At 51.4% G+C, this 23,596-nt stretch overlaps 2 protein-coding genes across 13 annotated transcripts in view; one reads left to right on the plus strand and one right to left on the minus strand.

Moving 5' to 3' along the window:
• Window positions 1-13,033, plus strand: part of Arhgef11 (Rho guanine nucleotide exchange factor 11) — a 105,271-nt gene extending 92,238 nt beyond the window's left edge. For 7 of the 8 annotated variants that reach the window (XM_055596530.1, XM_055596524.1, XM_055596528.1 and 4 more), the window contains 17 exons: window positions 40-227; window positions 460-606; window positions 1,266-1,345; window positions 1,497-1,622; window positions 2,094-2,211; window positions 2,763-2,941; window positions 3,494-3,569; window positions 3,814-3,981; window positions 4,738-4,828; window positions 5,417-5,542; window positions 5,946-6,007; window positions 7,392-7,604; window positions 7,873-8,229; window positions 9,188-9,313; window positions 10,147-10,376; window positions 10,679-10,862; window positions 11,972-13,033. In XM_055596530.1, coding sequence (XP_055452505.1) covers window positions 40-227; window positions 460-606; window positions 1,266-1,345; window positions 1,497-1,622; window positions 2,094-2,211; window positions 2,763-2,941; window positions 3,494-3,569; window positions 3,814-3,981; window positions 4,738-4,828; window positions 5,417-5,542; window positions 5,946-6,007; window positions 7,392-7,604; window positions 7,873-8,229; window positions 9,188-9,313; window positions 10,147-10,376; window positions 10,679-10,862; window positions 11,972-12,030 — 2,530 coding nt within the window. In that variant the 3' untranslated portion in view covers window positions 12,031-13,033. The remainder of the gene's footprint in view (window positions 1-39; window positions 228-459; window positions 607-1,265; window positions 1,346-1,496; window positions 1,623-2,093; window positions 2,212-2,762; window positions 2,942-3,493; window positions 3,570-3,813; window positions 3,982-4,737; window positions 4,829-5,416; window positions 5,543-5,945; window positions 6,008-7,391; window positions 7,605-7,872; window positions 8,230-9,187; window positions 9,314-10,146; window positions 10,377-10,678; window positions 10,863-11,971) is intronic. The other variant, XM_055596527.1, reaches the window with a different exon arrangement.
• Window positions 13,034-13,087: 54 nt separating this feature from the next.
• On the minus strand, window positions 13,088-23,592 carry Lrrc71 (leucine rich repeat containing 71). 5 transcript variants are annotated; one of them, XM_055596535.1, is made up of 16 exons: window positions 22,715-23,592; window positions 20,317-20,466; window positions 20,111-20,239; window positions 19,926-20,001; window positions 19,720-19,797; window positions 18,170-18,238; window positions 17,844-18,003; window positions 17,690-17,773; window positions 17,528-17,617; window positions 16,627-16,779; window positions 16,371-16,464; window positions 15,921-16,009; window positions 14,996-15,037; window positions 14,806-14,917; window positions 14,333-14,454; window positions 13,088-14,163 (listed from the first exon to the last, which is right to left on the minus strand). In XM_055596535.1, exons 1-16 carry the CDS (start codon window positions 22,872-22,874, stop codon window positions 14,053-14,055), a joined length of 1,719 nt encoding a protein of 572 aa, XP_055452510.1. In that variant the 5' UTR covers window positions 22,875-23,592; the 3' UTR covers window positions 13,088-14,052. The 5 variants fall into 5 exon arrangements, with proteins under 5 accessions (XP_055452510.1, XP_055452509.1, XP_055452511.1 ...); XM_055596534.1 differs by having other exon boundaries at window positions 14,806-14,920; window positions 22,715-23,591; XM_055596536.1 differs by lacking the exon at window positions 14,996-15,037 and having other exon boundaries at window positions 14,806-14,920.
• Between the last annotated feature and the right edge of the window lie 4 nt (window positions 23,593-23,596).

The following is a 23,596-nucleotide window of genomic DNA, read 5'->3' on the forward strand; positions in this document are numbered from 1 at the left end:
TTACCTACAAGTGAAGCTGAGTTCCCCTTTTTTTTTCAGGAGCATCGAGTCCCCGAATCTGGGGTTCTGTTCAGATGTCATCCTTCCCCACCTCCTGGAGGATGATCTTGGCCAGCTGTCTGACCTGGAGCCAGAGCCAGAGGTTCAAAACTGGCAGCATACAGTAGGCAAGGATGTGGTAGCAGGGCTGACACAGAGGGAAATTGAGCGGCAAGAGGTCATCAATGGTGAGCACCTGCCTTATCTCCCCCCCCCCCCACTCCCCATCTCCACTTCTGCTTCTGTGGAGTAAGGGAGATTTCTCAAGGTCACCTCATGTCTGGCCTTCTTAGGCCAGCAGTAGACAAATCAGCACTCCATTTCCCCCAAAGTGGTATGGTGTGAGAACCATGTAATGGCTCTAGACACTTAACTGATGTATTTTTTTCCCTGCCTCTCCTTGTCACAACCCCTGCTCAGAGCTGTTTGTGACAGAGGCATCCCACCTGCGCACACTCCGGGTCCTGGACCTCGTCTTCTACCAGCGCATGAAGAAGGAGAACCTAATGTCTCGGGAAGAGCTGGCAAGGCTCTTCCCCAATCTGCCCGAACTCATAGAAATTCACAGTAAGGAGCCTGTGTCCCTCCAGATGCCCTCCACCTTTGATTCTGTTTCAGTTTGAACCCTACCCTCCACCTAGGTCCCCCTGTCTTAGTCAGGGTTTCTATTGCTGTGATGAAACACCATGATCAAAAAGCAAGTTGCAGAGGAAAGGGTTTATTTGTCTTACACTTCCACATCACTGTTCATCATCAAAGGAAGTCAAGCAGGGCAGGAACCTGGGGTAGGTATGGCCCTCATGCCGAAGCCATGCAGGGGTGCTTCTCACTGACTTGATCCACCTGCCTTACTCAGCCTGCTCTCTTACAGAACCCAGAACCACCAACCCAGGGATGGCACCACCCGCAATGAGCTGGGCCCTTCCCTATCAATAACTAATTAAGAAATTGCCTACAGTCAGATCTTACAGAGGCATTTTCTCAATTAAGGTTCCGTCCTTTCAGATTCCTCTAGTTTGTATGTCAGGTTGACATAAGGCCAACCAGCACACCCTCACTACTCCTGCTGGGAGAAACTGATAGATAGCTTGACACTAACCCTCCAGAACCCCTAGAGTAAAGGTTCCAGCCTTCTCTGTGGCACTGCTGTCAAATGCCTTTTCTCCAGCAGGGTCTAGCAGTATGGCTCAACCCCTCACATTTCTGTTTCTTCCTTCTCACCACAGATTCCTGGTGTGAAGCCATGAAGAAGCTCCGGGAGGAAGGCCCTATTATCAGAGATGTCAGTGACCTCATGCTGGCTCGGGTATGGCAAGGAGGAGATTACAGGAAGCAAGATTTCTTTACACAAGAAATCTTGTGTAAAGAATTTAACAGAGAAGGGGATAGTCAAGGGGAGGGGTGCTGCTCTCTGGCAGGAGTGTGACACCTGGACCATGTCTGTTCTGCCTCTTCAGTTTGATGGTCCTGCCCGAGAGGAACTCCAACAAGTAGCTGCACAATTCTGTTCCTATCAGTCAGTAGCCCTAGAACTGATCAAGACTAAGCAACGCAAGGAGAGTCGGTTCCAGCTCTTCATGCAGGTATCCTGGGCTATTTCTTGCTCTCCCTCGTCTCTGTCATGCTCACCAGAGATCTTCTAACCTCCTCTTCTGGTCCCTAACCTCATCCCTTCTCTACTGAGGATGACACCTAGCAGTGCCCCCACCTACCCACATCACCCAGCACCAGTACTGTAAAGCATTACCTGTAGAGCAGAGACACCTTTGGTTGACAAGTACTTTGCGTTACAGGCAAAAGGCCTGGCTTACCTACTCGGACTAGTATGTGCTTTTCTGTAAAATGGGAATGACACTGTCCTTCTGTTTTGACCATCTCTTCCTAGCAACATCGACCCCTCCCTAAATGTTGAAGGAAAAAACTACCACCATTTTCAGGGGACCCATCTGGAGTTAGGACCAACTGGCTTTTTCACAGCCATCTTAGCTCTGACTCCTGAAGGCAGCTCCCAACCACTAGTTGACCTCTTCCTCTGTCTGCTTCTTGCTATTCAGGAGGCTGAGAGCCACCCTCAGTGCCGGCGGCTGCAGCTTCGAGACCTTATCATCTCTGAAATGCAGCGGCTTACCAAGTACCCACTGCTGCTAGAGAGCATCATCAAGCACACAGAGGGTAGGGCAGGGGAGGGCCAGGGCCTTGTGGCAGCAAAGTTCCTTTCTGTGTCACAGTTTTGTGATCTTGGCAAACTGAGGTCCTTTATGATTGTGAGTGTCTTCTTCCTTGTCCTGGTACAGTGAGTCTCGAAGAAAATGATTGTAAATGAGATTTGGAACTACAAAGTACTGCAAGGCCGCTACTGGCTTGTGGGGCCTTTATAGCAAATCAAGAAGCATGGACCCACAGGCTGGTCCATGAGGCCATCTTGGCACCTGAGCAATTGTGGGCTCCTCCCAGGGCTATGCTGGGTTTTAGCACCCATTCATATGTCTGCTGGATGCCTCTGCAGTGTGCAAAAGCTATAACCAGGGTACTAGCAAGATGAGTACAGTGGAAGGGGAGAAACAGTTGTCCTCTGAGCTCCACATGCACACTTTGGCATGCATGCCTACACACAGAATCATAGCAAATGAGCGGATGTGTTAAACCATATATAACACTAGAGAGGTGAGAACACACACTTGGCAGGCAGAGCACCAAACAGTGCACACACCCCCGTTTGGTAGGTGGCACATCTGAGCATGAGAAGCTGTGCCGTGCCCGGGACCAGTGCCGAGAGATTCTCAAGTTTGTGAATGAAGCAGTGAAGCAAACAGAGAACCGTCACCGATTAGAGGGCTACCAGAAGCGCCTGGATGCCACTGCCCTAGAGCGGGCCAGCAACCCGTTGGCAGCAGAGTTCAAGGTAGGAGGTTGGAGCTGCAGCTCTGGCAGCCCCTCACAGCCATCCTCCTGGGGCTCCTTAGGAGCAGAGCTCAAGTCAGGGTCCACTGAGTCTTAGAGCTAAGAGACGTGGACTGCCTGTGAGAGGGTGGCCCCGGGAGATACAATATGTTGGTGTCCCTCGTCCCTCGATGGACAAGAACAGACAGCCACACTAAATAAAGACTAGCTGTTGGGATTCAGCCTAGAAAAACAGAGTTGAGGAGGACTTGAGGCGGAAATAATTTATAGGAAATAAAGCCAAAGAGAAGGTCAGGAAAGAAAAAGCAGCCCTGTCTTCTTGGAAGGTTAGACGACATGGGGTGGGCCAAGTGGGAAACCCAAAGCCGTGGTATACCCCAGAACATCGCAGGACACAGGGCTTCATAGTGCCTTTACTTCTCTCCATCCCATGTGAAAGCTTGAAGGTGACAGTTGTTTGCTGCTCACTAATCCCAGCACCCGATTTGACATCCGTACACAGTGGTTTCTTAGATGGTTGGTGAGTGAGTGAGTGATGGTGTCTCCTTAACAGAGCCTGGATCTTACAACAAGGAAGATGATCCATGAGGGGCCCCTGACCTGGAGGATCAGCAAGGATAAGACCCTGGGTATGTGCCCGGGCTGCAAATGGGAGAAACTGCTCCAGTGGGTGGTGGGACCCTGGGGAGGCTCACACATGCAACTAGGATGGCAGCACAAGGGTTCCTTGAGCGCGGTGTGAGAAGGGAGGACGTGGACACAAGAAGAATTGGAGTCTGCATTCCTGTGGCCTCCTAGTCCTGGGCTTGGGCATCTGATAGCCTCTGGGCCTAATGAGGGCTGAGGGAGCTCAGGGCTTGTCTTAATTCCCAGACCTCCAGGTGCTGTTACTGGAGGACCTGCTGGTGCTGCTGCAGAGACAAGAGGAAAGGCTGCTGCTGAAGTGCCACAGCAAGACAGCTGTGGGCTCCTCAGACAGCAAGCAGACCTTCAGCCCTGTGCTGAAACTCAATGCTGTGCTTGTCCGCTCCGTGGCCACAGGTACCCATGAGGAGATGAGCCAGCAAGCCTGGGGCTCTGTGACATGTTCACCATTCACTATCCAGTGAGCATTGGGTGATGTAGGCCCATTCTGGGGCTTTACAAGACTTAATGTCCTCCTGTGTTCCTTTCCTATCTTGACCCAGTCTACGCATGAAGATCTGGTCCAAGATGGGCAGGGTGAGGGGTGGATAAGGGACCAAGGCAAAGGTGGTCAACCTTCAAAGACAGGGGTGGGCAGCATGGTTGCACTGGGGGAGACTGAGGATATAAACGTAAGATTTGAAGGAATTGGAGTGAAATAAAGAATAGGGCAGATCTTGTTGCAAGAGTTCCTTGAGCAGCGCAGGCATTTAAACACATGCATGCACGCGCACACACGCACACACACATCTATAGCACAGAGCTGAGTCTAGGAATTTGAGATTATAGTGCAAGGTATGATATGATGAGAAAGAGCAGGAGTCAGCAACACATTCCCTGGGATTGCCTTCATCTGTGACACCTGACCTCCCTATGCATCTCAAAAGTGATGGGTATATATGAAAGGATAAACTGAGCCCTCAGTCAGTAGGGCAAGAGAGAAGGAAGAATGGCCCTGACAGATGTTACTAGGGTCCCATAATTACCTGTGACATATGTTGGTGAGCCCTGATTGATTCTGATGACCCCGATATATCTCATAGTGCTTCTTCAGGTTGGGGACCATGTCTGCCGTGCCCAATGTAGACTCTCTGGCTCTCCTTTCCTCACCAGATAAACGAGCCTTCTTCATCATCTGCACCTCTGAGCTGGGCCCTCCCCAGATCTATGAGCTGGTTGCATTGACATCATCAGACAAGAATATGTGAGAATTGATTGTGTGGTCTCATGTAACTCCTTTCCCCTTCAAGAGTGGTATCTAGAAGGATCTGAGCATTGAGGCTGGGGCTGGGCCCAGTGCAGTTCCTGGATAGAGGACTAAGAAGAGAAGTAAGAGGCAACATAGGCACAGAGCAGCAGAGGCCATCACCCTGGGACATAACCAGGCCCTATCTCTTCCCAGGCTTTCTGGCCACCCCTTATTCTCAGCAAGGGCTGCCAGAGGTGGCATGGCACAGTGGGCAGCGGCAGGTTAAGTCAGTTTCTTCTCCTTGGGGTTTCATCTGTGTGGTGCGATTTTGAAGAAGGGGATTGGGAGATAATTATATACAGAGTGCTTAGTATCAGGCTTAACAAAGTGTTACTGTCCAGTAATTGGTAGCTTTGAGTCATATAAACTCAAAGTAACAGCCAATGAGAAGTGTTGGTGGAGGTAGAAACCTGCCTAGCATAGGTTCCTTGAGACAGGGTGTGGAAAGGGCTTTGAAGGTTTTTGACAGTGGAGTCCACAGAGGATGGGGAGTGTGCCTGGCCCTGTTCTCACCATTAGTCATGTGTTTCTGCCGAGCAACAGATGGATGGAGCTCTTAGAAGAGGCCGTGCGGAATGCCACCAAGCACCCTGGAGCTACCCCAATACCTACCCATCCCTCACCACCAGAATCCCAGGAGCCAGCCTCGCAGGGCTCTGCCCCCAGCAGGTATGGTTCAGCCTCCAGTTCCCAGCACTGTCCCCATCCAACCTGCCTGTTTCTTGATGCTCCTCAGCCTGTCACCCCTAGGCTAGACCACTTCAACATGGAAATGCCATTGGGAAACAGTGGCTCTGGCAAATAGAGGACCATGCCCCTGCTTCTCTGCCTTTTGCCCTCCCTGCTCTCGCCCACTACTCCTACTTGCATATAATGGAAACTGCCTTTAAAGTAGGGTTGAAGTTTAGAGTGCAGCCAGAGAAGCTAGGCCAGCATCTACCTTCTGCTTTGCGAGCCTGTGCAGCACAGTCAGGTGATGAGGCCCAGAACCTTCCTCTTTGCACCCTGGCTGGCAAAGTTAGAATTGCCACTAGGTGGTCTGCTCTGACCTTCAGAGGCTTTCTTTCTTCAGGGTAGAAACTAGTGACTCAGAAGTATACCATGCTGAACCAGAACCCAAGGAACAACCTGGAGGTAAGGCCCCTCGCCATCTTTTTTATTTATTCATTTTACATCCCAGTCATAAGCCCCCTCCTTCCTCTCTTCCTGGTCCCACACATCCTTCCTCTTTCCCTTATCCTCCTCCCGTACTTCTCAGAAGGAGAGCCCCCCTACCCACCTACCCCAGCACATCAAGTCTGCATCAGGACTGAGTGCATCCTCTTGCCCTGAGGCCTGTTGAGGTAGGCCCACCAGGGGAAAGTGATCGAAAAGCAGGCAACAGAGTTCATGTCACAGTCAGTGCCCATTCCCCTAACCAGAGGACTCATATGAGGACTGAGGTGCCCATTGACTACATCTGTATAGGGGGCCTAGTTCCATTCCATACATTGTCCTTGGTTGGTGCTTCAGTCTCCACAGGACCCCCTGGGCCCTGGTTAGCTGGCTCTTTAGGTTTTCTGGTGAAGCTCCTGTCCCCTCTGGGTCCTTCTGTCCTTCCCCGCACTCTTCCACAAGACTCCCTGAGCTCCACCCAATGTTTGTTTGTGGTTCTCTGCATCTGTTTCCATCAGGTGGTGGATGGAGCTATGCCTCTCTCCATCTTGTGGGAGACCAGCACAGTCCATGTTTTGTAGGTATGGGTCAGATTGAGGGGTCAGGTGATGGGTGACAATCAGGGCCAGAGGTGTAGGGTTTGTGATAAAATGAGTAGAGAGAAACAGGAGAGGGAGTTGAGGAGAAGAAACTGACAGCTTGACCAGCTCCTACTGCCTTTGTGGGGAACAGGCTTAGCAGAAGAAAGGCCCTGCCTGCCTCAGCCAGAGGTTACTGTCAGAGAGTAAGATGCATGCAGAGAGCAAGAAATATTGGAGTGTGCATGGAGTTCAGTGTGTAAGATAATTATTGAGATGGGCTGTAGAAGCACAATTTTCAGGTCCCTTTGAGGTTTGTTTTTGTTTGGCTTTGTTATTATTTTTGGTTTGTTTTAGTAACTGAGGATCTTAAGTTTGAAGAAGTCCCCACAAGTCCCCTTCATAGTGCTGTTCCAGTGGTGGTTGTGCTGTTATTTTTGTTGTTCATGCCAATTAATTGTATAACTAGCACTTCTAATGTTCATACCCTAACCTATTTTGTCTTTTTTTTTTTCCCATAATACTCACCACCTTCTAACAAATGCCTGATTCCCTAGTTTACTTTTGTACTCTATGTCCCTTCACTAAGATCTTACATTCTACCCCCAGGCACAGGTCTTTGCTGGCATGTGTCAGGGGTCTGGTGTGCTGATTGCCACAGGAGGTGCTCCGTGAATTTCCATGGAGCTTCTCAGCCAGTGTTCCCAAGCTCTGGGTCTGTAGCTCCACATGGGCTCACCTTATACATCTACTCTCCCATGCCCTAACACACTCATCCAAAACAGGCCCTGGGCCCCAGCGGAGAGTTCAAGAGAAGCAGCTGGTAGTACAAGAGGAGCATGAGCAGGAGGAGGATGCAGAGGAGCTGAGAGCCCTGCCTTCCCCTCCGACCTCCCTGGACGGAGAAAACAGAGGCATCAGGACAAGGGACCCTGTCCTTCTGGCCCTCACAGGTCCTCTGCTCGTGGAGGGGCTTGCTGATGCTGCCCTGGAAGATGGTGAGTGCCTCAGACACCGTCATTGTCCCTGGTATCCCAGTAACAGCATCAATTTCACCTTCTACCTGCTCAAAGGTTCTTAATAGTTGTGTTTGACAAAAGATACATGTAGAAATACCAGCTGGTGAGCCAGATCACAGCAGCTGTACTTCTAGCCTGCAGCAGACTGTGTTGGTGGCAGGAGCAATGATAGCCCTCTTCCTGAGTGTTCAGTGACCATCTTATGTGTAGTCCTTCACTGGGGAGGTCATCACTGTCTTCCCTGCAGTGGAGAGCTTGCGGCACATGATCCTGTGGAGCCTGCTGCCCGGTCACAATGTGAAGACTCAGGCTGCTGGCGAGCCCGAGGATGACCTCACACCTACCCCTTCTGTGGTCAGCATCACCTCTCACCCCTGGGACCCAGGGTCCCCAGAGCAAGCTCCCACTATAAGTGACAACACCCAGCTTCTAAGGCCAGAGGGGAGCCAGCCAGACAGGGAGGATGCCACTTTCTGTTCTCTGGCACACCTGCCCCCAAGGACCAGAAACTCTGGCATCTGGGACTCTCCTGAGCTGGATAGGAATCCAGCTGAAGAGGCTTCAAGCACAGATCCAACAGGAAGTTACAAAGTTGTAAGAAAAGGTAAAATATGTTTGTGTGTCCATTGTGTTCATGCTTTTGCTGGGGTAGAGGTGAGTGTTGTAAGCAGATACTTCTTTTTGCATCTTTCTCCTGGATACTGTGTGAGCAGACTGCACTGGGGCCTAGGGGAAGAAGACATGTTGATACGAATTCAAGGCTCAAAGCCCTTTCTTGCTACCTAATGTCTGTGTGTCTTGGACAAAATTCAAGGCATGACTCGTTTTCCTTCTGTAGTAGAAGAGGACATTTCCTACCCCTTTTCTCAACTAAGCACAGATCAACTTCCTGTAACAGTTTTTTTTGCTATTCTTCATTGATTTTCTAGTCTAAAGAAACAAAATGTTGATTTCCTTCCCAGGAGTCTCAGGCTTAGAAAGATGAGGTGCAAATCCTACAGCCTGTTACTCCAGAAAGTGGCTGAGCACAGAGGGACTTGACAAAGCAGGGAAGACCTTTGGAAATGGGTAGTCTGGGAGCAAGCACACAGAATGGTAGAGAGGAGGCCCCAAGTTGAGGACACTGTTGGCAGCTCTGTTGACAACTCCAGCCAGGTTTGAATAGACCAGGAAGACTAAAGGTAGGGTGCACCGAATCAGGCAGAGTGGGCTACTAAGGAGGGAAGGCTCACCTGAGGAGGGTGGCCAGAATGCTGAAGCCAAGCCTGGGCTGCTGGAGGCTAAGAGGAGTGTATGGCACTGACTCCCTATCAGTGCCTTGTGAATGTGCCCCTGTTCTGTTGGCCAAAGGCTGCCTCTCCTGGGCTTCTGGGAATCGGCCTTCTTCTGATCCTCCAAGGTGCCTTGGTGGAAAGTTCTCTGCAGCTCCTGGGACATGGCCATGTATAATCTTTACTTACTTTGTTCTTTTCTTTCTTTATTCTTATCCCCCGCCGTGTCCACTTCTTACTCCCTCTCCTTCATGCTTTCTCTCCCTCCTTTCTCCTTGTCTTGTCTCTCAGTCTCTCTACTCCCTGGTGGTGTCGGTGCAGCCAAGGTGGCGGGCAGCAAAATTACCCCTGAACTACCAGAGAGTGGCCAGTCAGAATCTGAGCTATCTGAAGTGGAAGGCGGAGCACAGGCTACGGGTAATCAACTTCTCCTTGGAGCCAAGGCCAGGCCAGGCTGGAGCAGGGGTCCCATGGGACAGTATTGGGCCCTTGCTGTCAGAGCTCTGTTACACAAAACATTGTATATGCTGTCTGAGCTGTCTGAGCTGGGCGGGACGTAGCACATGAGCCCAGAGACAGGAAGACCTGTACCCCCCGGCTTTGAGAAAGCACCCTTTGGGAGATGTAGAGGCCCATATCAGAGCTTAAGCAGCCTATGCTCAGGTCGGGAAGAAGGCAGGAAAGTCTGGCCAGTGCCCTTACTCCAGTGTGCTTTACCAGCATTCTGAGAAACCACTTCCCCAGCCCTGTGGTGGGAAAAAGTTTGCATGGCTTTGTAGGTTCCTTCATGTCTGTCCATGGTGGGGCCCTCCCGGTGACCCTTTGCATACTTCTGCCAGCTATCTCTGGCCTCCCCTGAGCAGTTGTTTCTAAGGGATGGTGACAGGTAGGGCAGTAGAGTGTGAACCGAAGTAGTTGAAATACTGCTGCCTGCTGCTCTCCAGAGGGGCCTAGAACCCCACCCCTTCCTTTCATGGATGGACATCACTGTCTCCTCCCTCCACCTTGCCCCTTCTCCTTCACTCTCATCCCTGAGCATCTTCCCTTGGCAGGTGGCCAGACTGAGAACAGTTGCCATCTAAAGAGAAAAGGGTCTCTGGGAGTCTGGTAGGCAGCATGGGCCTGCATGCACTAGGTTGTCTGTAGAAGTCTCCATGGCTTTTTCTGTCACGGGATACACTGGGGGCCTGGGAGAATTACGTAGGCATCTCTGCTTGTCTCCTAATTTTTTTCTCTTGCCATTGGGACAGGGAACTGTTTTTATGTCAGCATGCCAGCAGTACCTCTGGACTCCAACACTGAGCCTACTGGGATACCCCAAAGTCCCTCACAGCCTCATAGCCCCCCTACATGGCCAGCAGAGCCTCAGCACCAGAGGGGAGGCATTGGGAATCAAACATGTTCCAGCCTGGTCCTCAGGGATGTGGGTGTGATCTTCCATACAATCGAGCAGCTCACCGTCAAGCTTCAGAGACTCAAGGTGAGGAGCATGGCCTTGGGTCAGGAAGGCTCCCGTCCATTACCCAGAACAGTTCCCTAAGAGGGAACTGTGTATGTTCACATATATAAATGTGTATGTAAATACGTATTTATGCACACACATAAACATATATGGAATTAAGCCTAGGCCCTCATACATACTAGAAAAACATTTCACCATTAAGCAGCATCCCCCACTCAAAAAGTATGTATCTTTAGCGGGAGTCTTAGGTCACCTTCATCTTCAGCCTGTCCTGCCAAACCTGTGAGCCTTAGCCTCAGACATGTCTACACCTCTTCCAGGACCTGGAGCTGGCCCACAGGGAGCTGCTCAAGTCCCTCAGAGAGTCATCTGGTGGTACCACACCTGTGGACACTTTCCACACAGAGGCAGCCAGATGGACAGACCATTCCCTCTCTCCAGCCAAGGAAGCTCTGGCCTCTGACTCCCAAAACAGTCAGGAACGGAGGTCCTGCCCCGAAGAAGGTGAGTGAAGCAAGCCACTTTCCTGCATGTGCTACCTTGAGGGAACACCATGACCATGAGCAAGTGTAAGCCAGTGGTGAGGGGTGGCCCCTCAGCTTCAGAGAGAGATCTTTGCCAGGCATAGTGGTGTACAGTTTTAATCCCAGCACTCAGGAAACAGAGGCAGCTGATTTTCTATGAGTTGGAGGTCAGCCTAGATATATAGTTCCCGGCCAGTCAGAGCTATGAAGTGGGGGGGGGGGGGTGTCAGGGCTCAACCTTAGCTGTCTGTTCTTGCCTTCCACCCTGAGGTAAGGTCTGTGTTCACTACTGGGTGAACAAGGCTGCCTGCCTCCATTTTCCCTAGTACCATAGAACTGGGGCTACCGATCTGCACTGCCACACCCAGGTTTACAGATTCTGGGAATCATGCTTGCATGGCAGTGCCTATCCACTGAACTCTCTCCATCTCCAGAAAGGGGTCTTTTAGGGAAGCTACACGGAGGCCCCCCAAATAGGGATTAGTAGTACAGAGCTCACTGCCTGCCTGTAAGTCTGTGTGCCACATACGTGCAGTGCCTAAGAACTCCAGAAGAAGACTGAACTAGAGTTACAGATAGTTGTGAGCTGGCATGTGGGTGATGGGAATTGAACCTGGGTCCTCTAGAAGAGCAGAAAGTATTCTTAAAAACCATCTCACTGAACCCTCTTTTTATGTTGAGGAGTTAATGTAGCAGGACCTCTGCTGAGGGTTCTTGTAGCTCAGACTCGATTATGAGGACAAGGCCACTGCCATGGCATGACTCAAAGTTAAAACATACTTAAACCTGTCTTGGTTTGGGGGGCCAGACAGAAATGGAGTTCTCATAGGCCTACTGAAATCCCACAAGAAATGAGGGCTGGACTGACAAGATGGCTCACTAAGCCTGACTGAACTCAAGCCCCGAGACTCACATAGTGGAAGGAGAGAACTGACTCCAGCAAGTTGTCACCATTGCATATAAGAAAAAAAAATGTTTAATAAAAAAATAGTTTCTGGAGGAGAAAGCTTTGTCACCAACAGCTGGTGCTGAAGAGCCAGCCAGGGACTTGGAAGAGAATATCTTCTCATTCTCACCATACTCCCACAGGCTTCACTACCCCCCTGGAAGACAGTGCCACAGACACAGCTGCGTCCCCAGGACCATAACCATCCAGACAGCCAGAGCCGTCTGCTTCTCCACTGTGCTGGAGTTTGGCCTGAGCCAGAGCACAACACTAGGAGACCCAAGCTCCCCACCCCCCACCCTGAAAGATGCCGCAGAACCGGGGAGGCCGCATGTTGCCTGGTCTGTTCACACTGGACAGAGTCCAGTTTCCGTGTCTCTTCTTCCTGTTAGCCCAAATCTCTATGGCTTTCATCTCCTAAGCATGCTGACCACAACAGAAAGGCTCCCCACAAGGGTCTATGCTTCCACCCCACATAGCCATACAGCATGTGTGGGGTGTGCCGTGTGCACAGTGCCCTCAGGTGTGCAAGTCAAAGGAGGAGGCTTATGTGTAAATGCACTTTTTTCTCCCCTTCTTCCTAGGCCCAAGACAGCTGGGTGCCCAGCTCTTCTGTTTGTCTCTTTAGTTTCTTACAAATATGTCTGTTGTATGTGCATCTTTGCCACTGTAAATAATAACTTAGCCTTTTTCTGTTCCTGGCATGCTCAACCAGTCAGAGAGAGACAGCTTAGAGAGCAGGTAGCAGCCCAGCTCAGGGCCATGACCGTCTATGTCCCAGAGGCAGGAAGATCTCCCAGACTCGGCCCTGTCAAGCCTTGGGGCCTGCCTCTGAAGCCTAGGCCTTCTCATTGTCATGAGATACCCCTGCAGGGAGCTTCTTACCCAGCCCACCTCTTCCCCACTTGCCCCATAGAAACAAATACAGCAGGTACGGAGCTCAAAACAGACCCCGAGAGATGTGGATTGGATTGCAGGAGTCCCTGAATTAAGTCAGGGCCTTCCCCAGGGGCCATAGCATCATTGGATCATCCATTCCCCACTGGTGAACATACACACTGTGCTAGGTGTATATATACATATATATAAATATATATAATATATAAAATATAGATATGGAAATGACTGTTTTGCTGTTAAAATAATGTATACTCTTATTTTCTTCCTTTCATGGTTAAGATTTTTTTAAAGAAAAGTTAAATATTCTTCCTTGTGGTTGTATGATTCTTAGACTGGTAGAGGGTATGAAGCTGTTGGTTGTGACTGGTCAAGAATGGGTAGAGGGAGCCAAGAGAGCCCCTCCCACACCATCCCACACCAGGTCTTACCACCTCTCCCAAAGTTTCAGGAGTGTACCTTCTTAGCAGAGGTTGGGCAACTGCCCCTGGCCCCCAAAAAAGGACATTGTGGTTACTTCACACAAAGGATATCATGGCAGGGATGTCATGTTCTACCCTCAGCTACACAACATGGAGAGGGGTCATGTCACTGTGCTCATTCCCCTTCCCACAGATCAGGATTAGCCATGCCAGTTAAGTGTGGGACTGAAGGTGACGCTTTAGAGGACCTGTCATATAATTGGAGAAGCCACACTGGATGACAATGTGCACCTTGACAGTGCCGTCAAGGTGTAGCAGAGAGGTGCCTGGAGCCACTCAGCAGAGTGGACAAAATGGAGTTCTGGTAGGCAGAGGGGCTAGAAATGAGGGACATGTCCCTTTACCTGGGTTGGAGGTTCCCTGTAGTTTTGGCATGGGCTCTCTAGACCTGCCATGTCTAAATGTTTGGCCTTTTCTGTACAAATATGGCTATAATGCCCTCTCCAGAGTGCCTTCATCTTTCAAAGCTGAACCCTGGCCTCTTGCAAACCAGAGAAGCAGATGGAGATAAGCAGCAGGAAATGCTGGGTGATGAGTCCTAGCATAAGTTATGCTGACTGACCCCCATCATCCTAAGGCTGCCAAAGATGTCGGGAGGATGCTGCTGGGTCTTTCAGGTGGTAGAACAATGGCCCTGGCTTTGTAGCCAGGAGCTTAGCTCTTCCTGCAACGGAGCCATGGTATGATTCAGGCCGCCAATCTGCCACATCTAGCCAGGGAATATGAACAGACTAGAGCCCAAATGTTCCAAACAGTTCTGGAGTGATTTTCAAAGAACAGCACAACAATAAACTGTTACTGGTCCAAGATATCTCCCAAGGAGATAAGGGCCACCCATAGGAGGCCTAGACAGCTATGGCCTCCTCCTCCTTGACCTTGGTCTTCACAGGGTCCCTTGGCAGCATCAGTTCCTGAATCATGGTGTATTTTGGACACTGCGGGTCAAAGCAATTTTTCTGAAAGAAGAAAAAAAGGAAAATTAACAGGAATGAAGTTTGGCTCCAGGAGATAACTGGACAGAATGCCAGAGCTGGTGAGCAGGGGAAGGCAGCCACACCCTTGCTAACCACAGAAAACATGGGAATCAGGATGATGAGACCTTCTGGAAGTAAGCTGCAGACTTACCGCCAGGGACAGCCACAGCAGCCCCATGGGGCCCTTGGATGAAGTCTTGGACTTGGTGACCTGAACCTGGTATTGCACAGCAGTGAGGAAGCCTTCCAGCCCCACCTCTGTGATTTGGTTTCCTGAGAGGAGGCACAGACAGTGGCATCTGATATCACACCTGACTTGCTGGCTGGCTCCCCCTATGTTCAGATTCACTAGGCAGGACTGACTTTAACTAGCCCTCCAGCCAGTATCCTTTCACATCACACCTTCACCTCATTTCCCTTTACCCTGCTGCCTCTTCCCTACCTAGCTACTGCCCTGGATGCCCCCTCGATGGCCCAGCACTTCCTCTTCAGATCTAGCCCCGTGGGTGTGACAAAATGATGCTCAGCTCCTGGAGAATCAAGTACACCCTGTGAAGCTGGCCCCTTAGCAGGATGGAGCCCAGCCAGTCCCATGGTAAGGACAGGCAAGGCTAGCAAACGTACGGAGGAGGTTGAGGTGCAAAAGGACCTTGTTCCCAGGCATGAAAACCTTCCCATCTCGGTGTTCCACAGGCTCCAGGAGAGGGTTAACCATCTCTGTAGCTTCAACCATCAGCTGCTAAAGTAGAATACTAATTGCAGCAGAGGAGAGGGGAGCTGGTCAACAGGCCATTCATTCATTCATTCAACATACAGGTTTTGAGTGCTGGATATAATTCAGGCTCTGTCCTAGGTGCTGGAGAAACAAAGATAAATAAGCCCATACCCTCAAAAGGTTTCTTGGTGTGGGGGAGCCAGAGGATTAAACAGGAATGTGGTGTGGAGGGCCCCCTGAGCAAGTAGGGCTGTGGGAGTGTAGTCTTTAAAGGAGGCGGCCTGGGCAGGGAAGTTAAAGGCACACAGACACTGTAAGATGTCTTGCTTGGGTTCCCCAAGCAAGAAACCTGCAGTACAGAGGTTCTGGAGCCATGAGTCCACACGGGACTAAGCTTTTAGTAAGGATTTGAACTCTTTCATAAAGAGAGCATATGGAAAACATGTTCCTGGTGAGCAGGAGCAGTCAGCCCAAGACAGGCAAAGACTGGAGCGTGGAAATTAAAGAGCCACCATCCTTCTGTCTGACTTGCCAGAACTTGTCAGAACTTGTCTTGGGTGCCAGGAAAGACTCCTAAGAAGACAGAACTTTCCCTTCCAGGAGCATGTGACAGGGTTGTAGACTCTCCTCATGGAGAGAACAGAGGCTGTGCAGTTGAAGGATGGAGGACTGGGAGCCAGAAAGTAGGTGGCCCAGGAAGCTTCCTAAGGAACAGATCTGAAAGGAGAGATTCCAGGAGCAAAAGGGGGTCTGGAGGAGGAGTCCTGTGGGGCAGTGTGGGACTGAAAGAAAGTGCCTTAGGGAGCCCGTAAGTGGCTATACAGATGGCAGGTGTTGGAGGGGCTGATGGTGACCTGAGGGCCCCAGAGAACATAACCTCCTAGGCAGCAGGTCTAGAGTGGGGCTTCTAGACAAGGAGGTAGAGGGCCTTGCCACATGAGGAGGGAAGTGGGGAGCCCTGGACTCCTGTGTGGGCTGCAGTGGAGGGTTAGGGGTGGCTGCCTAAGCAGTGAGGGCCACTTACCTCCGAGTCCAGGAGGATGCTGCGCTTCTCTTTGGTACCCGTCCTCGTCCCTTTTCCCCTGCTTATCTTCTGCTCAGGGATGGTTACCTCTGGGACCAGAAGAGGAGCCAGAATGCACAGAGCAGACCCCCTGACACCACCCAGACTCCCCAGAGAACAGGGATTGGTAAGGCAGAGATTCCCCAAACTCTGAGATTTGGGGGGAACATAGGAACATCTGCAATGAGCTCCTATCAGGTTCCTCTTCTGAGGACAGCCATGGAGGCCTAGTCCTACAAGACAGGACTAAAATGGTGGGCCACTAATTGTTTCAAGATGAGGAATCAACAAGGCCCAGGGAGGGACATGACAAAACAGATCCTGGCAGACAAAACTAGGCTCCTGCACCCTGCCCAAGGCTCTTCCATCCTCCATGTGGGGAAGATTCCCATAGAGGGGGTGCACACTTACTCCCCTTGCCTGCCTTTGTGGCATCTTCTTTCTTTGTGGTCCCTTGTGTCGGTGACTGCCCAGGTCCCAACTTTTCTTCCTTCTTTACAACTTCCTGTGAAGGATGTGAGAAGACAGAATGGATTCCCTGCCTCCCAGAGGGAAAATATATGAATGCTTAGCGTAAGAGGCACCATCAAAGGCCAAATTCATTTGTCTTCTTTCTACTGCCCTCCCCATTCAGGGCCCAAGATTCCCTTTGGCCCAGTACACCTACCCCTGGCTTCTCCTTTTTCTTGCTCAGGCCCTTAGGGGTTTTTATTGACTGTATCTTTTCCGACTTGTCTGACGAAGAAGCCACATTGCTGATCCCCGCCATCTGAGACTTCTCACGGTCCATTTTGGAGTCCCCATATCGGGAGGAGGAAGGCTGTGCTCACAAATGGGAGGGTGTAGAGGAAGTAACTGGAGCTCTTCCCTTCCCCCTCCCTCTACGTATCCATTGGTCTGGGACAGAGTTGCTTTTGGCAAGAAAAAGCCCAGAAATGGATGAGAATGAGCTGGAGGGTCATCATAGGAGGGGGAAATAGCCCACTTTGAATTTACCTTTTTCTTTGATTATTGTAGTACTGTGGGTTTTGTGCATGTCAGGCATATACTCTACCAGTATTCTATAAGCCCAGACCTTGCTGTTACTGAGCCAGGGTCCCACTTGGTAGCTCAGGCTGTCCTTGAACTCATCTTTCATCTGCCTCCTAACTGATAAGGTTCACATCATGCCCAGACAGCAGGTTTTACTGAGCTAAATGCTGAGCAGTATTCCAAATGCATTATACTAACTCACTTAACCGCCTCAGTTCTGTGAAGAAAGTAGACAGTTAATCCTGCTTGGCTGAGGAAAGTGAGGCTCCTGGCCTAAGCCCTGAGTTCAAGATTGGAAACTGGTAATGTGGCAGGGAGGCTTTCAAGCCAGGTGGTCGCAACAGTGTCTTTTCTCTTCACCACACTATTTGTCATAGCGGCTGTGTAGTTAGTGCACCAAGTTGGGCGTGACAGACCCTTGGTCTGCAGAGTCTGGAGAAGAGGAGGGGAAAATTTTAAGAGTCCGGGGTAGTGGGCAGCAAAGGAGCCGACCTGGAAAACAAACGCAGCTGCCCTGGGGCTAGGCAGCTTCTCACCGATCGAGACCGCTCCTGTGTTCCTTTCTCCAGCAGCAGGCGCCTCCGCTCCACCACTTCCGTGTGGGTCAGCTCGAAGGGGCGCAGGACCTGAGGCAAGGCCAGCTCCATTCGTCAGACACCTGCGTCAGCACCCCTGCCCCGCCCAGCCCACAAACCCACCTCTGCCAGCTTCAGCGCGCCCTTGTCTTGAATACGGTTGTGCGCCAGGGACAGCCAGAGGAGAGAGCGGTTCAGCCTCAGGCCCTGGAGAACACAGTGACCTGTAAGCCAAGGGCAAGCTGGCCGCCCCCAAGCAGGACCCCACGGCACGCACATCCGCGATGTAGCCCGCGCCCGTATCCCCGATGTGGTTGAATCCCAGGTTCAGTGAAACAAGGGCCCGGTTGCTGCTGTGCAGTGTTGACAGTGCCTGGCCCAGGAGCTGCGCCCCGTAGTCATCGATGTTGTTGTTCCTCAGAGACAAGTGAGAAATCCTGGGGCAGGGAGAGGGAGGACCACTGTTCCTGGGGCTCCTGGGGACACAAGCGCTTCTATCCCCTCCATATACTGGAGGGGCAGGTGCCTGGGAATGCGGGAAGGCAAGGCTAACGGTGCTTGGAGTGGGGAACGGGCCAGGGGGGTCAAGTCAAGGAGGCTCACGTGCTGTCCAGCCCCATGAGCTTGTAATAGGACTGCTCCGGCAGCGGGTTCCCCTCCAGAGACACCTTCCTGAGAGAGAGAGAGAGAGGTCTGAGGCCACTGAGGAAGGGAAGCAGGAGGGAAACAGTAAAAGCATGGATCTTTGGGAAACAGCCTTAAGGCTAGCCCCCGATAGAGGAAATATATCTCTTGACAATTCCCCAGGCTTAAATTCGAGAAATGTGGCCATGTGAGGGCCAGTTCCCTGAGCTGTCCTATAGTACAGTGGTCTCTGCATCCTACTTCTGTACCTAGGCCTTGTGCCATGGAATCCTGTCCTCTGCTGTGGCTAGAACTAGGACATTTCTTGGTGTTTTGGTTTGTTTTTCCAGTCAGGGTTTCTCTGTAGCTCTAGCTGTCGTAGACCAGGCCCCCCTCGAGCTCAGAGATCCCGCCTGCCTTGTCCTCCCAGGGCTGGAATTAAAGGTGTGCATGTGTGCACCTGTTGAACTAGCGACACTCTTAAGGAAGAGAATGTGCCAGGGTGTCACTTCTGAGTTTACGTTCGTTACAGGACTGGTTTCTATCCTGAATGCTCTCAGATACTCAGCCAGGGAAGGGGAGGCCCACAGCCCAGGCAGAGCTTTCCTGCAGCCTCAAGCCCGAGTCAGAGCATCCAATAAGTCACCACAGGGCCCTCTGCAAGGCAGTGGCTTCTCTCACAGTCCAGTGGACCAATAGGTAGAAATTACTCTATGCAAATACTTCCCATGATATATAACTATTGCTCAGCCTTTTGGGCTGCCTTGTTTCATATAAAAGGAGTCAGAGAGGTACTATTTGTGAAGAATTGACTCTAGAGTCCTGTGGGAACCTGAAAGGGGGCAGACAGCTAAGTTGGCATTTGTACAGCAAACTGGAACTGTAATTGGCCACCTTTGGGGGGGAGCAATTGTTGTTTTGGGGTTTTGGGTTTTTTTGAGACAGAATTTCTCTGTGTAGCCTTTGTTGTTCTTAACTCCCTTGTAGACCATACTGTTGCTGAACTCCGAGATCCACCTACCTCTACCTCCCTGAGTGCTGGGATTAAAAGCTTGTACCACCACAGCCCAGCTATAGTAGGCCACCTTAAACCTGCCTCTGCCTCCTATCCATCCCTGTGATTCCTACAAGGCTAGCTTAACACCCCCCCCACACACACAGCTTCCCAGGTCTTCCTACGCTCATGCAGTAGGCAGCACTCCTTTTTGCAGGAGCCATTCCTCCAAGTTCACAGTCCTACACTGTGGCAAAGCAGTGTCTGTTTCTAGGTGCTGCTCTCCCTGCTGGCTGTACTGGGTCATGGAGCAGGGGCCATAATCTCTAAAGAGGGGTTGGAGCTGATGGAGAGAAGAGAGGATGAGCCCTCAAAGGCCTCTGTGGATGCCATGTGAACTAAAACAGTGGTTTCTGAGGGGGGAGCCCCAGCCACCCACATGGGCTGAGCCCTACAGATGGGCTATAGGCAGCTGCTTCCCCTTCACACACCCCAGCCAGGATGGATTAGAGACGGGGGCCTGACCACAACTAACCTGAGTGTGGATGAACAAAGAGGCAAAAGGGTGATGAAAGTAGCCAGGGTCTTATCCGTCAGCCCCACCTTCCACAAGCTGGTATTGGAAACAGAAAGAGCTGGACAGACCACACCCCACAGGAAGCCACACCCCACACTCCCACAGCAGAGCCCACTGCTGCCTCTCCAGCCAGCCAGAGGCTGACCTCCCACAATGCCGCTCACTTGATGGCCTGCAGCTGGCTAAGGGGGGGCAGACATTTGGAGAAGATACCCAGAATCCTATCTTCAATTTTCCAACCTGAGGAGAGACAGGCCAAAGGCATCTCAGCCCTGGAGGAGCCAGATGTGACCTATTGTGGGCCGATAGGGGGAGACCAAGCAGGTGGGCTGGGGAGGGCAGCACTCACCTCGGATGTAGATCTCTCTCACGGCCTTGCTGTCATCTTGCTCCAGCTCCACCTGAATGGTGGGCCGAAAGAACACGTATTTGCTCTCCAGGCTGTTCTGGCTGCCAGATGCTGACAGCCTCTGATCATCTGGAAGACAGGTGTGAGGGCATCTGGGGCTGCAGTGCGCCCCGCCTGGTGAGTGGCTTGGATGGGCTGTGGCTCACCTTGGGGGGCTTTTTCTGATGTGGAGGTGGAAGAGAGAAAGTTCTGTTGGGGCCGTGGCCGGGTGACAACTTTGGGGAAGTACGTGTAGCCTGACCGTGTGCAGAGCTCAGCGAAGTCTGTCTCCAGGACCCCGGAGCACTGGTACTCTTCTGCAGGGCAGCAACAGAGTGAGCACCGCCCCCTGTGGAACCTCCGTGCTCACAGCAGCCCCAAGTAGAAGCTGCTTTGCTAAGCTGAAAACACTGGAGGAAAGCAAGAACTCACAGAAAGGAACTTATCCTACCCAATGGGGCTTGCTGACCTGTTTAACACATTTTCATCTAGTACTTGCTAATCAGTGTCCCAGCGTTTGTAAAGGTTTTGAAAATACTCATTGCCTTGGGAAGTTCTGTTAATTCAGTCATGCCCACCACCTACCTGGTGTCTGGCACCCCCAAGAGACGCCCTGCTCTTTTCAGTTCTCACCACAGTAGCCCACGAAGGGTTCCTGGAAATGGGGAGTTCTTGCCAACTGCCAACAACTTCACCAAGGCACCCAGGTGTCAGGGCCTTCTATTTCTCTGCACTAGGGAGCCTGGTCCCCACTTACCCAGAGGCCACATGACACAGAAAGCCCTGAGAACTCTTTGAGGACAAGGTAAGAGGCACTTTGCTCCTGTGCCAAGCTGTCAGCGGAAAGTCAGACACGTGGGAAATGCTCAACCAGGGAGCCTAACTGATGGGTTTAGGAGACACATGGAGGGTTTGGCCCCTCTACAGCCCGATGCATGCCCAGGCTGGCTATCCTCTACTCTGTGTGTCCCTCACCCTTCATGGCATCCCTCACCTCTCAAGTGCAGAGCCCCTCAAACGTTAACATCCATGGGAATCACCCTCTGGGCCCATGCCCAGGCTCTGACAGTTTTATTCCCTACTGGAGTGTCTCAAAGAAGCTAACTCCTGTCCTTCTCATACCAGTGCTGAATAGCCCAACTCACAGTTTGAGCAGCTGGCTGTCAGGTCGTTTCCTCTAAACCTCTTCCCCATTTGGGACCCACTTCTGCCCCTGCCAGGGCATCCAATGGCAACCATAAAAGTCCCTGTGACCTCCATGTTGCCTTTATCCAGGGTCCCTGTCCAGCTGTGACTTGAGTTCTCGCCCTGCATCTGCCCCAGCTGCTCAGGCCACCCTTGCCTTCTGCATTGCACTTCTGCAGGCAGGGTTCTGACCCATCATAGGCTCTTAGGCTTTAACATCCCAGCACCCTAGAAGTTACTAAAGCATTGTACTTCACTGCTGCTGAGCCTCGCTCCTGAAGGCCCAGCCCTGCCTGTTCCTCCTCCCAGCTCTCTATCCCCTGTGAGTGCCATCTCCCCCCCAGTTAGCACCCCAGGCAAGAAACCTCCTGGGTATTATGGGGTTTCTCTCTCTCATTCTTTACCAACTCATCTGTCCCCCAGGAGCCCAAAACACTCTTTGATACCTTTATTGTCCTATGCCAGCTACCACTGCCTGGGCTACTCAGTCACAGCTCACCTTTCTGCTGCCCTTCTCTCTGCTTCCTCTCTTCTCTATGCAGAGCCAGTGGTTTTTTTCTATGTCTTTTTTTCTGTCTTTTACTTTCTGAGTTATAGTCTTGCTTTGTATACAGTCCAAGGAACTCAGGTGCCTCCTGCCTCAGCATTCCAAGTGCTGGGATTACAAGTGTTCATCCTTTATATGCCCAGTGAACTCGGCCCTATCTTCACTGCAGAAGATGTTTTTTTTTTTCTCCAGTTCTTCAAAAATCTGCTTCTTCCTGGACACTAGCACTGACAGGGAAGTGACACCTGGCCACAGGTAGGCTGTCAGAGTCTTTTCCCAGGTTGTGTCATCTCCATTCCAGGGAAAACAGGTTCCTGACCTCTGATTTCAAAAGCATCGAATTTGTATCAAGATGCCTTCTGACATATTCCCTTTTGTGCTTAATTAATGCAAATTGGGTTCTATCACTTACAACAGGAAAAGCCATGGTCCTGTTTATCCAACTTTAATGGTTTTCTTTAAATATACGAAGCATAATCGTGATCATGGCTACAGGGCAGATACTCAAGTAACTGTTGGCTAAATGACTATTATAGAGCTTCAAGAGCCCTCCCACAACACCATGGGAGCTTCCCACCCCTACTGCAGCCTTCTTCGGCAAATCTTATCACATCTTACTGTGCAGACAATGTGTACTCTTTAAAGGCTAACCCCTGAGGAGATGGGGTGTGCTGATTCACCTTTGATGTCAGCAGAGGTAGGTAGAACTCTTAAGTTCTGGACCAGCCTAGTCTATACAGCAACTTCCAGACCTAATTTAATTAAAAATAATAATAATCAGCCAAGCTCTGGGGCTCAGTCCGGGTAACCAAAGCCCAGCCTTGCCAGCATACCAGGATTTTTTGGCTCCTCCTCGCCCACCGGTGGCAGGGCAGTTACTGGCTTCTCCTTAGCGGCCCGATCCCCCTTCTTGGTTACCACACCAGAAGACTTCTGGGTCCCTGGACGCGGTGTCCTAGGTGAAGTCCCTGTAGTGCTCTGCTCACTTGACATGCTGGTGGTTCAGGACCCCAGTGAGAGGCAAGATGAGATGAGACAGGACTCTGCGGGCCTCACCCTGCGCATCTCCACTCACCAGGTCCAATCGCCAAGCCACTGTGCGGCTGCCCTCTCCAGGGCAACCAAGCCCGGTTGGGTGGGGCTGTGGCATGAGCAACGGCAAAGCAAAGAGCGCATGCGGAAGGCCGCCTCCAGTGCCAGTGGGCGTGGCTTTGCACGGTTGGGTTCTGTGTGGACGGGCTCAGGCAGCATAGAATCCGTGTGGGGCCATGACAGATAAGTGAATTTGAGGGTAGAAGGGGCAGGTCCCTAACAGTCAGTATTCATGGGAGGAGGGGAGCAGGCAAGAGTGGGGCCGGTACTGAGAGGGGTGGTGCTAGCCGTTGAAGGACGCGCAGAAGGGGAGTTCAGATTCACTCTCTGGAGAAAGTGCCTAGTTGTTAAGGGTTGGGCAAGCTGCTCCAGGCTAATTCTGAGTTCTGTCCTCTACCAGCTGTTCAGCTTACTGGAGGCTCAGTCTGCTGATTTGATCCAGGAGGTCCCATTCGTACCATTTTGCTATCCCAGGCCCCTTTGAGTTGCTTTGCTTCCTCTAGCCTGGCACCTCATTCACTGCCACCCATGGACCCCAAGCACCTCCAGCGTTGATGCTGCTCCTTGAAGAGAAGCCAATTCTGAGGAGACCTACAACCTAGGCCACGAGGGACACTGAGCGC

The sequence above is a fragment of the Psammomys obesus genome, unplaced genomic scaffold, assembly GCF_907164565.1.
Source record: "Psammomys obesus unplaced genomic scaffold, mPsaObe1.curated_primary_1811, whole genome shotgun sequence".
NCBI lineage: Eukaryota > Metazoa > Chordata > Mammalia > Rodentia > Muridae > Psammomys > Psammomys obesus.

Bases quoted from the DNA above. Each gene is read 5' to 3' on its own strand.
- Lrrc71 (XM_055596534.1), bottom strand. From the start codon at position 22,874: ATGTCAAGTGAGCAGAGCACTACAGGGACTTCACCTAGGACACCGCGT. The intron at 20,467-22,714 runs GTATGCTGGCAA...GCTGCCCTGCAG, and splicing joins GGAGGAGCCAAAAAATCCTG to AAGAGTACCAGTGCTCCGGG. The intron at 14,921-14,995 runs GTATGTTGAATG...ATTCTACTTTAG, and splicing joins ATATCCAGCACTCAAAACCT to CAGCTGATGGTTGAAGCTAC.